Genomic DNA, 15,004 nt, shown 5'->3' on the forward strand with positions numbered 1-15,004 from the left:
GTCCCTAGCAGTCGCATCTAGATGGGCGACGATGGCTTCCTTCACCCACTCCATACGATGTTTCTCAGCACTTCTCATGAGATTCTCAGGAAGATATGGAGACTCATACCCCATCTTCACGAAACGATGCACCAAGACTCGTTCAGCTCTGCTGGACTTAATTAAACGTTTCTCGGTCGCGGTGCCAGGTAGCACCCAAAATATGGGACCCTCCCACAATGATACTTCCTCGGTCTCCTTCCTAACTGGAGACATTTCATTAAGCACTTTAGGTACAGTACATTTGTGTCCTCCTCCTCTATACTATCCCCCCAAGGCACAGATATCCCCACAGTTACATAGTAGATGAGGTTGAAAAAAGACGTAGGTCCATCAAGTTCAACCTATGCTAAATGTAGACAAAATATTTGTTATCATATATCTATACTTATTGATCCAGAGGAAGCAAACACAAAACCCCAGAGTCATATCATCCAATGATATCTCATAAGGGGAAAAATAAATTACATAGTAGATGAGGTTGAAAAAAGACGTACGTCCATCAAGTTCAAACTATGCTAAATTTAGACAACAGATACTTTATTCTATATCTATACTTACTTATTGATCCAGAGGAAGGCAAACAAAAAACCCCATTAAGGGGAAAAATAAATTCCTTCCTGACTCCAAGAATTGGCAATCGGATTAATCCCTGGATCAACATCCTTCCCATGTACACTTATTTGGTATATCCCTGTATACCTTTCCCATCTAAAAAGGTGTCCAACCTTTTTTTGAACAAATCTATTGTATCTGCCATCACAGTCTCCATGGGTAATGAATTCCACACTGTAACTGCCCTTACTGTAAAGAACCATTTCCTTTGTTGCTGGTGAATCTCCTTTCCTCCAAACTTAAGAGATGGCCCCGAGTCCTTTGTACTGCCCGTGGGATGAATAGTTCTTTTGAAAGCTCCTTGTATTGTCCCCGAATATATTTGTATAGTTATCATATCCTCTCTTAGACGCCTCTTTTCTAATGTAAATAAATCTAATTTAGCTAGTCTCTCCTCATAAGTTAGATTTACCATCCCCTTTATTAATTTGGTGGCTCTTCTCTGCACTCTCTCTAGTTCCAGAATTTCTTTTCTTAGGATTGGTGCCCCAAAATTGTACTCCATATTCAAGGTGTGGTCTTACTAATGCTTTATAAAGGGGCATCATTATGTTTACTTCCCTTCCATCCATTGCCCGTTTGATGCAAGATAAGATCTTGTTTGCCTTTGCAGCTACTGTATGACATTGGGCACTATTGCTAAGCCTGCTGTCTACAAGCACTCCTAAATCCTTCTCCATCAAGGATTCCCCCAATATATCTCCATTTAATTTGGAAGTCACCTTTTTATTCTTGCATCCCAAATGCATAACCTTACATTTATCTGTATTAAACCCCATCTGCCATTTACCTGCCCACGTTTCCAGTCTCTCCAAGTCCTTCTGAAGAGAAATGACATCCTGCTCAGGCATAATCGCATTACATTTCCCATTACCATCCAGGGCCACGGGACTCACGGGGGATGAGGGCCTGGGGGTCAGGGGTCTCACCCGGGGACTGGTAGCGGGAGGGGAAGGCAGGGCAACAGGGGCAGATGACACAAGGACCTCACCAAAGTCTTGATGGGGAATGTTAAGGAAATCTCCCCTGGAGGAACAATGGCACAGTCCATGGTCAAGTTCAATTTGCCCCGTCCTTTGGCCTTAATATAACGAGCGTCAGGCAGCGCTATGGCTTCCTTCCGCTCCCTACAAAGCAGTAGGAACGGATCATTTGTAAGGGTAGCACTCACCGGAGCGGCCTGGATATCACATGAGCCCACCCGGCCAGGTGGCTCGGCGGCCTTCTCATCTCCTGGTGGTGGAGCAGCTACCAAAGGATCGAGGCAGTCATCTCGGGTGGTGCCGGCCGGCACTACTCCCGAAAGTTGACCCCTCAGCAGCATGTCATCGAAGTGACGTTCAGCAGCTTGCATGTACGTGAGGGCGCGAGCGCGGGCCTCACATCTCCTGCTGACGTCGCAGGTATAGCTCCACAGCTTTCTGAGCGTGATCCCAGTGAGGATCTGTAAGAGGAATATCTTTCTCACAGCCAGCAACAGCAGCCAGGATGTCCCCAACACGATCGGGTACGGAGGAGGTATCGGCCGATACCTCTGGGGTGTCCGGAGCAGCGAACTCTTCAACAGAGGGTACCTTCCTCTAGGAGAAGCTTACCGGAGCGGCAGTAGAACGCACCTCACAGTATGGTGGTGGGGCGGTTCCACAAGGCTCAGACGGCCGACCACTGAGTGCAGGTAGCACTTTCTTTCAGGTAGAACCTTCTTTCCTACCGCCATGTTTCACTGTGGGGGGTTCCATGATCGACCCAGACGACGGGTAAGTAGCCACCACCTGCAAATCTGGGTAGAACAGTTCATATACCATAGCCAGGTAATGACGAGCAGCGTCATCCGGCGACCCCTGGGCCAATGGCGACAATTTGCACACCAGCTGGTATAGGGTGCGCAGCTCCATGGTGCTCATCGCAAGGTCCAGTTCTTGGGGGTCTTCAGGCCTAACCCGGAGATAGGGCACTCTGCATGCAGGGCCGCTCCCCAGTAGCTGTAATTGGCCGCCTGGGTAGTCACATAGCTGGCAGACCCTGAGGAGTTGGGTCTCATGGGAGTCCCGGATGACAAGGACTCCTCCGGTCAGCTCATAAATCCGCCCACGGTTCTCCATCTGGGTAGTACAACAGACCACAGTGGGGGCACAACTGCTGTCTCTGGAGTACACGTGCGTCTGGCTCCTCACATCCTGTGTGCTCCGTCAGGGCACACCCATCTCCTCCCCCTGGTGGATAGTATAGTCCAATCCGGAGCAAGCAAGGGGGAGGGGATTCAGCAGTTTGCGCTGTTTCTGCAAACTGTAAGGCCTCGGCCATGCTCCCCGCTGGTGTGCTGAGGCACAGGGAAAGCGGGTGCTTTCCCTGGCCTTGCGGTTGCTTATCGCACGCGCTGTCAGCGGGCCGTCAGGGGGCGGGCCGGGGGCGAGCGCTTCACTGGCCGGGGGCGGGCCAGTGACGTCACGGAGCTGGTTCGCCCTAATTGGGCGAACCGCTCACGGGACCGGCCTGTCGCGCCGGCAAGCGAGGGAATTTTAAATTCCCCTAAGACCTGCGCTTCCGCGCACTTGCGGAACGTAGGCGAGCCCCTACTAAAGCCGCTCTAATTGTCATTACCCATGTCGCTATATACCAGCACCACCTCCCACATTGGTCAGGTAATTAAGACTGAGGTCCAATCAGGTGCATGGGAATAATTAACAGGGTATGGCATTGAATTATACGGAAATACATTTAAACAACACAACTTTAATAAAATGCAATACAAGTAAGAATATAAAAATCTGTAAAGGAAAAAGATATAACATTAGTCATACAAAATACATTGTTTGTTGGGAGGTGGTGCTGGTATATAGCGACATGGGTAATGACAATGATTTTATCCCTGAAGAAGTAGCATTCTAGCTACGAAACGCGTAGGATTACTGCTTTTATTGTTACTTTTTTATGCCATTTTTCGTGTTATCGTGTACATGAGATATCCTGCCGGGTGTCTCCTGTTGGAGGTACGCACTGTGTGTAACGTCACACTTATGCGCGAGGAGTGATGTCATTGCAGATTGACGGACTGTGAGGCGTGGATGCGGACACACTGTGGTGGTTTACCCGCTATTGGTATACATCTATGGACTTAGAGACTCTGTCCTAATACACACATAGTGTGTCCTGTTTGGAATACAGACTTCCCTTCATCGTCACGGAGACTACAAAGAGAGTATACCTGAGACGGTTTGGATACTGGTGATCGACTACTACCAAAGAGCCAGACGACACCTGGAGTGTGCGGAGGTCCACTGACCTGAGGCGTTCCCTTCCATCGTGTGTCCTGTCGTCTACTATGTAGTAACTCGTGTATAATTACACGAAATGCTTATGTTCTATTTTTATGATGTACGCAGAATACTTACCCTTTTAAAACACTAAAACTAATTTTGATATACTTCACTATTTGCGTTTTGCGCTTGTTTTTTTTGTCTTTTGTCTCTCCCCTCTGCCAGGTTCTCTCCCCTCTGCCAGACTCTCTCCCCTCAGCCAGGCTCTCTCCCCTCTGCCAGGCTCTCTCCCCTCAGCCAGGCTCTCTCCCCTCTGCCAGACTCTCTCCCCTCTGCCAGGCTCTCTCCCCTCTGCCAGGCTCTCTGCAACCTGTTTCCTCACAGGCTGAGAGCAAAATAACAACCTGAAAGAAATCTGCGGTCTTCCTTTTAACCTCCCCTTTCCAATCAGCTAGCAGACCAAGGTGTGGTTCTTCTGGTCTGCTAAAGTAAGAGAGTGTTTTAACCTCTTGTATACTCCCTCACACAGTGCAACAAGCTTTACGCTCCCTATATGTTCAGAAGGAGTTCCCCTGACCTCAGTAATGTATGAAAGGCCATGTTAGGATATAACAGTTAGAGGTAAGAGAGCTGATTCAAGGAATATTATCTGGATAACAAGTCCTTCAGTGGGGCAGCGAAGCTAGGAAGGAGAAAGGAAGAAAGGCCAGAGGCCAGGCAGGAGACCAGGAGGGAGATAACATCATGGAGAGAGGAAAGAGGTGCTGAATATCTGAAGAAGTTACCAACAGAAAGAAGCCCACTATGTGCAACTATTCTTAAGAATATCAGTCTATTTGAAACATCATCATTTTTGTATGTAAGTAATTATTTTCAAAATAAACATTTTGTTTTTTGTGCAAAGACACGAATGCTGAATTCTGTTATGCTGGAATAAAACTATAGAGAAGACATTTAATAGTTTTCATGGATCTTTTATTGGTCGGAGATACTGGTTGCTTGATTTGTGGGTGGAGGATAGGAGGGGATGGGGTGACCCATCTCTACCAGATGAACAGAGGCTTTCCATCCTCTTTGGCCAGGTTGACCAGACAGTTGAGGAGGACATCCACATCCTTCAGCACATCGGCTGGCATGGCCTCGGCCGCCATTTTCCGCATGACCTCAGGGTCACTGTATGACGCTAGCTCGCTAGTTCCAGGGAGGGGCCGGTCTTTCATAATGCCATAGGTGTTGACCAGGTACTCTGAGAAGGTGGGATGCACACGGGGGTCATAGCCATACTTCTTAAGCTGGTTCATAATGTCCATGAAGCGTCGGTTCATCTCACCTCTCTGAGACTCATCCACCTTATTGGTTAACGGGCAGGAGGTTGCCTATAGACAGAGGAAGAGAGGTAAAAAAACATGTGCCGGAAGAAACCCAGGGACAGTCTACTTCTACACCTCACATTCTCATGAAGACCAACAGAACAATGGGGTGACCCTTAAGACTTAAGACGAGTGTTTACTCAAAGTGGAGAGTGGGGTTACAGAAAGGGCAAACATTAAACTAATCTAAAAATAGACAACATGAGTGAAAACCCAAATTATGGAACCTAACTGACTGTGTTGTGAGTTTAATTCCGGTTTTGACAATGGGGTCTGTATCCTTGGACCCTAAATAAAACAACAGGTGGGGCGTGAAAAAGCACTCTTATTTACAGGCGGGAAGGGGTTGGCCCAACTGCCCTAGATCTCTTCCCCCTTCTTGCCTCCCTCCTCCCCCCTGCTCATAGTTGTAGGAGCCCCGCTCTTGACCTGCAAGATTTTCTCCTGAACGTTCGATACAGTGTACCCGTAGAGTCGGCTCTGCTCCAGGAAAATGGACGAGAGGATCCTTCGATCAAGCTGAAAGGAAATTTCGCCTACAATTCGTTGGCAACGTTGGAGCTGTTTGGGGTCTGGAGGAGATAAAAGGGTAGATTGTGTAAAAGGGTAGCAGTCAGCAGTAGAATAGCAAATAAATGGGGGAGGGGAGAGGATTGAGGAAATCTAGTATGTGTTAAGCCCCAGAATCAAACTGATCAATGGTATTGTGGGATGGCTCTAGAGATATTATTGTACAATGGCAGATGGTTTCTCAGTGGAGATGTTGACTGGTTGGTACTGGTTGGCCAGTGGAGATGTGGACTGGTCACCCGATAGAGATGTTGGAATGTGTTGGGTGTTCAGTGCCCCATGAAGATTGGTGCCTATTTGCTAGTCGATACTGGATGCTCCCCTGAACGTTCGTGGTGTTGGTTGGCTCCTATGAATGGTGGTTGAGGTTTAAAGTGCCCATGGACATGGTGAGATGGTGGCCCATAGGCTGCCCAATTAGTATGTTGGCTGGTGATATCCATCATGGCGGTTTCATTGGTATTGTTTATTTCCCTCTCGACATGTGGTGATTGTGCTGGTCTATAGGTGGCATCAGATATAGGTGGCATCAGATATAGGCCTGGTTGGTGAGCTTTAGTGGATGCTGCCACTGGGGTGACCCAAACTTGTGGGTAGTTGGCAGAAGCATGAATACTAGTTACTACTTCCAAAGGCCAGTGATGGGTGGGGTAATTGTATGTATCATTATGACCTGTCTATGCTACATCATCTTCTCTACACCCCCCCCCCCCTTTACTGCCCATACACTAATAAGTTAGGGACATGGAGAGGGGCGGGGGTCCTCTTCTTACCTCGGCATCGGGGGACATTGGCGTCGTCTTTTTTATCTAAAGTTTTCAGGATATAAAAAATATGGAAAGGTGCAGATTAGACCAATTACTGTGTTCCCGTTATTATTAGCGTGCGCCCCTCATTAGCGGGCAATTCCCCATTATCACTGTGCTTCCCCCTCCCTTTTCTTTACTGTGCTCCAGTGATACGGAGTAATCCATTATTGCTGCTCCCCCATTATTACTGTGTGCCCTCCCCCTTAATAATGTGCTCCCACCCTTTATTACTTTGCACCCCCTCCCATCACCCACTGTCCACTCTCCCACCCACCTATACAAACAGAGGAGCCCCCAATGCACATCCTGCTGATACAATAGCCCCCCAGCCCCCAGGGCAACCCCCTACTAACCTGTTTTAGGTATTTAAGCTGCGTCCCTCCTCCCCTATAACCTGAGACCAGGACTCCTCTAAGTCACACTTCACAATCAAACCTCAGTCATTTCTTCCCAAGGTGTTTGTATCAGTTTGTGAATGTGTCAGTGTGCACCTGTGTATATGTCTGCGATGACACACTTTATACACACCAGTACACAGACACTCACTGTTGTTAGCTGTGTTTCAGTGTGTGTCTGTGAAATATGTTTACCATGTTGTGCTATTGGTTATTTTATAGTGTGTATCACTTGATGTGAGTTTGTGTCGGTGTATGTTTGTGTTACTTGGTTGTGTGTCAGCGTGTGTCTAGCACTTTGTGTAAACTAGTTATGTGTTGGTGTGTTTGCTGGCTTTTGAGTGCATATGTCCCTGTGTGTTGCTCTATTATTGTGACATTGTGTGCTTGTACATCTGAGTGCTTCCACCACCAGTTCATGATTAAGATGTGGATTGTATAGACTTGTGGGGTTGTTGAGTTTGTGTGGTACTGTGTCCCTGTGTGTGTCACTGTGTTCTTACTGCGTTTCCCAGCCTGAGATAGTGTTACACCCAATCTCTCCCCCAGCCCCAATTAGCCTTTCCTTCTCTCCTCTTTATACACACACCCCTCTGTTTACTAATACACCCCTCTCTATTTTAAATCTGACCCCCCAATTAGTAATGTAACCACCCCTCTATATACATGCGTTTAGGGCACTGCACACCACAGAACCCCCTATTTCTCTCCGCAGAACATCACAGGCACCCCCAGATCGAGCAGGCATCCCTTGACCATCCCCTATGGAGGCATCTCCCTCACCCTTTACCCCCTGCTCTCACCCATGGCCTTGGATTCCTTGTGCCCCTTCCCGGAGGGTGATAGGCTGCGCACGGTGCTTTCGTGGTCCCTCAGAGTGCAGCGCAACTCTAGGTTCTCCTGCATCAGGCCCACCATCTTACGCAGCTCTCCATTTTCCGTCAGCAGCCTGACATTCTCATTTTTCAGCGCTTCTAGGTCATGGCTCTGTAACAGCTCCATGCTTGTTACTCCTTGTACTGCCTGAGGGCTCCTGCAAGCTGCCAACACCAGGGCATAGACCTACCCAGCCTCTGTGATGTCATCTGCTGTGACACGTGTGTGATGTCATTGTGGCTTAGGGATGGTAGGCTGGGTGGTCAATAGCAACCAGCAACTCTCCCAACTCCTTCCTGTTAAGAAGACAGGCAGAGTGGTGGCATACTAGGGGTTAATGGCCCACCAAACCAATTATAACACCCCAGGTATACAAGCAGTAATTGTGAAAGAAGCACACAGGAATCAAAATGATATAAAGCTCTGTTTTTATCCATAAGCAGAGCAGGTAAAAACAAAATGTGAAGTTCCCGTAGACAGATTGTTGGGGGGGCTGGGATTGACCCGGCGGTCTTGGTACCTGTTGGCACCAATGACAAAGTTAGAGAAAGATGGAGGGTCCTAAAAAATGATTACAGGGATCTAGGCCAAAAGCTTAAGGCAAGGACCTCCAAGGTAGTATTTTCTGAAATACTACCAGTGCCATGCGCTACTGCAGGGAGACAGTCAGAGATCAGGGAGGTTAATGCATGGCTAAGAAAGTGGTGCAGGAAGGAGGGGGTTTGGGTTTTTAGAGCACTGGGACTCCTTTTCTGAGAGGTGCCATCTATATTCTAGGGACGGATTGCACCTCAATGAAGAGGGATCTTCTGTGCTAGGGGGGAGAATGCTAAAAAGGTTGGAGGAGATTTTAAACTAGGATGGAGGGGGGAGGGGAATGAAACAGATAATGAACTAAATGGAATAGATGAGGATACAAGGTGGTATGGAGGTAGAATGGGGGCAAGTGCAAGTTTGACAAGCAGTGAGACACCCATAGTAAATACCGATAATACTAGAAAACTTCTAAAGACTAAACCAAGTGGGAGCAGAAAGGAAGGAGCAGATAAGATAATAGTACAGGCTGAAAAAAAAACTTAAATGTATGCTTGCTAATGCAAGAAGCCTGACAGATAAAATGGGGGAGCTGGAATTAATAGCTGCAAGGGAGCAGTATGATATCATAGGCATTACTGAAACAAGGTGGGATGAAACTCATGACTGGACAGTTAATTTAGAGGGTTATTCCCTTTTCGGAAGGATCTGCCAAATAGAAAGGGAGGTGGAGTATGTTTATATGTTAAACCAGATCTAAAACCTATTATAAGGGATGATGTCTATGAAGGGAATGATGAAAATGTAGAGACCTTGTGGATAGAAATTAGCGGTGGAGGTAAAAGTATAAAGAAAATGTTTGTGGGAATATGCTATAAACCACCAAATATCTGTGAGATTGAGGAAGCTAAAATACATTTGCAAATGGAGAAGGCATCAAAACTGGGTCATGTTTGCATAATGGGGGATTTTAATTATCCAGACATAGACTGGGGCAATGAGATTAGCGTTACAGCAAAAGGAAACAGGTTTTTGGGGGTGCTTAAAGATAATTATATGACCCAAATTATTGAGGAACCAAACAGGAGAGGGGCAGTTCTGGATTTGGTCATATCAAACAAACAATGTAGAAGTAATAACAAATATTCAAGTCCTGGAACATTTGGGTAACAGTGATCATAACATGGTCTCATTTGAAATAAATTATCAAAAAACAGATTACTTGGGTTCAACAAAGACTTTAAACTTTAGAAAGGCAGATTTTAAGAAACTGAGGTCTAATCTAATAGTAATACAATGGGATGATGTTTTTGCAGGGAAAATGTAGAAGATAAATGGGCAGTCTTTAAAACATTGTTAGAAAAGCACACTTATCAGTGTATACCCTTGGGTAATAAGTATAAAAGAAATAAGTCAAACCCAATGTGGCTAAATAAACAGGTAGGGGAGGAAATGGACAAGAAGAGGAAGGCGTTTAGATTCTTTAAGTCAGAAGGGACAGAGACATCGTATCAGAATTATAAGGAATGTAACAAAAATTGCAAAAGAGCAATTAAATTAGCAAAAATGGATAATGAAAAAAGGATTGCAATAGAAAGTAAGGTCAACCCTAAAAAGTTCTTTAAGTACCTTAATAACAAAAAAATGAGAAAAGAAAATATAGGACCCTTTCAGTGTGAGATGGATAGGCAGATTATTGGAGATAAGGGAAAAGCAGAGGTATTAAACAAATTCTTTGCCTCTGTGTTTACCAGGGAAGAATCAAGTTCAATAGTAGCACTACAGGAGGAAGCCACAACCTCCATATTAATGAACAATTGGTTAACTGAGGAAGAAGTTCATAAGCGACTTGAAAAAATTAAAGTAAATAAGGCACCTGGCCCCGATGGCATACATCCAAGAGTTCTCAAGGAGTTAAGCTCAGTAATAGCAAAACCATTATATTTAATATTCAAGGACTCCATTTCCAGAGGCTCAGTACCACAAGATTGGCGTAAAGCAGATGTGGTGCCTATATTTAAAAAGGGAGCTAGATCACACCCGGGGAATTACAGACCTGTAAGCCTGACTTCAATAGTAGGGAAACTACTTTAAGGTTTAATACGGGATAATATTCAGGAATCCCTAATGGAAAACAAAATTATTAGTAATAGTCAGCATGGATTTATGAAGGATAGATCTTGCCAAACTAACCTTATTTGTTTCTTTGAGGAGGTAAGTAGGAATTTAGACCAGGGTAATGCAGTTGATGTGGTCTACTTAGATTTTGCAAAGGCTTTTGATACGGTTTCACACATGAGGTTGGTGTACAAAATAAAGAAAATTGTACTCAGTAATAATATATGCACCTGGATTGAAAACTGGTTAAAGGACAGACAACAGAGGGTTGTCATAAATGGAACTTTTTCAGGTTGGGCTAAAGTCGTGAGTGGAGTACCTCAAGGATCGGTACTGGGACCCCTGCTTTTTAACTTGTTTATTAATGACCTTGAGGTTGGGATCGAGAGCAAAGTCTCGATCTTTACTGATGATACTAAATTGTGTAAGGTAATAGAATCAGAGCAGGATGTAATTTCTCTTCAGAAGGACTTGGAGAGACTGGAAACGTGGGCAGGTAAATGGCAAATGAGGTTTAATACAGATAAATGTAAGGTTATGCATTTGGGATGCAAGAATAAAAAGGCAACTTACAAATTAAATGGAGATATATTGGGGGAATCCTTGATGGAGAAGGATTTAGGAGTGCTTGTAGACAGCAGGCTTAGCAATAGTGCCCAATGTCATGCAGTAGCTGCAAAGGCAAACAAGATCTTATCTTGCATCAAACGGGCAATGGATGGAAGGGAAGTAAACATAATTATGCCCCTTTACAAAGCATTAGTAAGACCACACCTTGAATATGGAGTACAATTTTGGGCACCAATCCTAAGAAAATACATTATGGAACTAGAGAGAGTGCAGAGAAGAGCCACCAAATTAATAAAGGGGATGGACATTCTAACTTATGAGGAGAGGCTAGCTAAATTAGATTTATTTACATTAGAAAAGAGGCGTCTAAGAGGGGATATGATAACTATATACAAATATATTCAGGGACAATACAAGGAGCTTTCAAAAGAACTATTCATGCCACGGGCAGTACAAAGGACTCGGGGCCATCCCTTAAGGTTGGAGGAAAGGAAATTTCACCAGCAACAAAGGAAATGGTTCTTTACAGTTAGGGCAGTTCAAATGTGGAATTCATTACCCATGGAGACTGTGATGGCAGATACAATAGATTTGTTCAAAAAAAGGTTGGACATCTTTTTAGATGGGAAAGATATACAGGGATATACCAAATAAGTATACATGGGAAGGATGTTGATCCAGGGATTAATCCGATTGCCAATTCTTGGAGTCAGGAAGGAATTAATTTTTCCCCTTCATGGGGTTTTTTGTTTGCCTTCCTCTGGATCAATAAGTAAGTATAGATATAGAATAAAGTATCTGTTGTCTAAATTTAGAATAGGTTGAACTTGATGGACGTACGTCTTTTTTCAACCTCATCTACTATGTAACTATATATGTAACTATGTAACAAGCGCCCCTTCCTCAGACCCTATACCTGTACTAACCTTTTAGGGTGTGATGTAAGGAGGGGCAGATGAGGTTATAGTGAGATATTAGGGTGAGATATAAGGAGGGGCAGAGGAGGGTATAGTGAGATATTAGGGTGAGATATAAGTAGGGGCAGAGGAGGGTATAGTGAAATATTAGGGGGAGATGTAAGGAGGGGCAGAGGAGGGTATAGTGAGATATTAGGGTGAGATGTATGGAGGGGCAGAGGAGGGTATAGTGAGATATTAGGGGGAGATGTAAGGAGGGGCAGAGGAGGGTATAGTGAGATATTAGGGTGAGATGCAAGGAGGGGCAGAGGAGGGTATATTGAGATATTAGGGTGAGATGTAAGGAGGGGCAGAGGAGGGTATAGTGAGAGATTAGGGTGAGATGTAAGGAGGTTATATTGAGATATTAGGGTGAGATGTAAGGAGGGACAGAGGAGGGTATAGTGAGATATTAGGGTGAGATGGAAGAAGAGGCAGAGGAGGGTATAGTGAGAAATTAGGGGGAGATGTAAGGAGGGGCAGAGGAGGGTATAGTGAGATATTAGGGTGAGATGTAAGGAGGGGCAGAGGAGGGTATAGTGAGATATTAGGGTGAGATGGAAGAAGAGGCAGAGGAGGGTATAATGAGAGATTAGGGTGAGATGTAAGGAGGGGCAGAGGAGGGTATAGTAAGATATTAGGGTGAGATGTGAGGAGGGGCAGAGGAAGGTATAGTGAGATATTAGGGATAGATGTAAGGAGGGGCAGAGGAGGGTATAGTGAGATATTAGGGTGAGATGTAAGGAGGGGCAAAGCAGGGTATATTGAGTGTCACGGGAGACCAGGACTAATACTAATATTAAATCCTAATCATTATCAATTAACAGATCAGCCGCCCGTCAGCCAGGCATGAACCCAGGCTGGGAAGGCAAACGCAACGGGGCTTGTCAGAGGTGAGGAGCAGCGCATTCCAGGTTTCTGCCAGGTACATACTGGGTATTTGCTCGAATAAAGTGTGTCGGTGCAGTACAAAAGACACAAACATCACACATCACACATACCCAACTGGGGTCACTGGGGGATACCCTGCCTAACTAGTTGCAGGGACCTACTTGCAGAGATTTTCCCTGTTCTTTTTCTTTGGCCAGTGCCTACAGGACTGGTTTTCAGGCCTGAGACCAGCACTGGATTGAACACTGCAGTTTCTCCCTGTCACAGCCACACCTCTGTAACTCTCTGCAGGCTCTGTCTGCTAGGGGTCTCCCTCCCTGTCTGCTAGGGGTCTCCCCCCCTGTCTGCTAGGGGTCTCCCTCCCTGTCTGCTAGGGGTCTCCCTCCCTGTCTGCTAGGGGTCTCCCTCCCTGTCTGCTAGGGGTCTCCCTCCCTGTCTGCTAGGGGTCTCCCTCCCTGTCTGCTAGGTGTCTCCCTCCCTGTCTGCTGGGGGTCTCCCTCCCTGTCTGCTAGGGGTCTCCCTCCCTGTCTGCTGGGGGTCTCCCTCCCTGTCTGCTAGGGGTCTCCCTCCCTGTCTGCTAGGGGTCTCCCCCCTGTCTGCTAGGGGTCTCCCTCCATGTCTGCTAGGGGTCTCCCTCCCTGTCTGCTAGGGGTCTCCCTCCCTGTCTGCTAGGGGTCTCCCTCCCTGTCTGCTTGGGGTCTCCCTTCTTGTCTGCTAGGGGGTCTCCCTCCCTGTCTGCTAGGGGTCTCCCTCCCTGTCTGCTAGGGGGTCTCCCTCCCTGTCTGCTAGGGGGGTCTCCCTCCCTGACTGCTGGGGGGTCTCCCTCCCTGCTAGGGATTTCCCTCCCTGTCTACTAGGGGTCTCCCTCCCTGTCTGCTAGGGGTCTCCCTCCCTGTCTGCTAGGGGTCTCCCTCCCTGTCTACTAGGGGTCTCCCTCCCTGTCTGCTAGGGGGTCTCCCTCCCTGTCTGCTAGGGGTCTCCCTCCCCACCTTTTTATACACTTAAACCATAATATTGCAACACTCAGGGCCAGGAGCTGCCTACATGCCCGGCCCTGATTGGTGGGTAGGAAGGTGCTGCCTACATGCCCGGCCCTGATTGGTGGGTAGGAAGGTGCTGCCTACATGCCCGGCCCTGATTGGTGGGTAGGAAGGTGCTGCCTACATGCCTGATTGGTGGGTAGGAAGGAGCTGCCTACATGCCCAGGCCCTGATTGGTGGGTAAGAAGGTGCTGCCTACATGCCCAGGCCCTGATTGGTGGGTAGGAAGGAGCTGCCTACATGCCCAGGCCCTGATTGGTGGGTAGGAAGGTGCTGCCTACATGCCCGGCCCTGATTGGTGGGTAGGAAGGTGCTGCCTCCATGCCCAGGCCCTGATTGGTGGGTAGGAAGGTGCTGCCTACATGCCCAGGCCCTGATTGGTGGGTAGGAAGGTGCTACCTACTTGCCCGGCCCTGATTGGTGGGTAGGAAGGTGCTGCCTACATGCCCAGGCCCGGATTGGTGGGTAGGAAGGTGCTGCCTACATGCCCAGGCCCTGATTGGTGGGTAGGAAGGTGCTGCCTACATGCCCAGGCCCTGATTGGTGGGTAGGGCAACATAACATTTGCAACAATTCTACTGCAAACCTATTAACCCCTGATTCCTGAGGTGCTGGAACAAGCAAATACATATATATATATATAACATATAATACAATACCAATGTATTACTGACAGGTAGGGGTAATGGCAGACTTAACCTTTATAAACAGCAGCCATATTTCCCATACCGTCACACCTCCCCCCTTAACCGGAGAGCTCTGGGGTAGCGACCCCAATGGGTTCATCCCGAAGCGTGACGCCTGAAGGTCAGCACTAAGCTGGCCCGGGATCGTCCTGCCGGGAATGTCCATCAGCATTGCCGGGCTCACTCCCTTTTTTGTGCTGAAAGGTAAAGTCATATTCTTGGAGGGTCAGACTCCACCGCAGCAGCTTGGCGTTATCCCCCGTCACCCGCCGTAACCA

The 15,004-nt window shown here is 47.0% G+C and overlaps 1 protein-coding gene across 1 annotated transcript; it reads right to left on the reverse strand.

The window, feature by feature from the left end:
- Positions 1–4,882: 4,882 nt before the first annotated feature.
- LOC142474790 (speriolin-like) lies at positions 4,883–13,325 on the reverse strand. The gene is made up of 5 exons (XM_075580988.1): positions 13,111–13,325; positions 7,859–8,227; positions 6,625–6,660; positions 5,711–5,853; positions 4,883–5,287 (listed from the first exon to the last, which is right to left on the reverse strand). Exons 2-5 carry the CDS (start codon positions 8,055–8,057, stop codon positions 4,955–4,957), a joined length of 711 nt encoding a protein of 236 aa, XP_075437103.1. The 5' UTR covers positions 8,058–8,227; positions 13,111–13,325; the 3' UTR covers positions 4,883–4,954.
- Between the last annotated feature and the right edge of the window lie 1,679 nt (positions 13,326–15,004).

Source organism: Ascaphus truei, chromosome 2 (assembly GCF_040206685.1).
Source record: "Ascaphus truei isolate aAscTru1 chromosome 2, aAscTru1.hap1, whole genome shotgun sequence".
In the NCBI taxonomy this organism is placed as follows: Eukaryota; Metazoa; Chordata; class Amphibia; order Anura; family Ascaphidae; genus Ascaphus; species Ascaphus truei.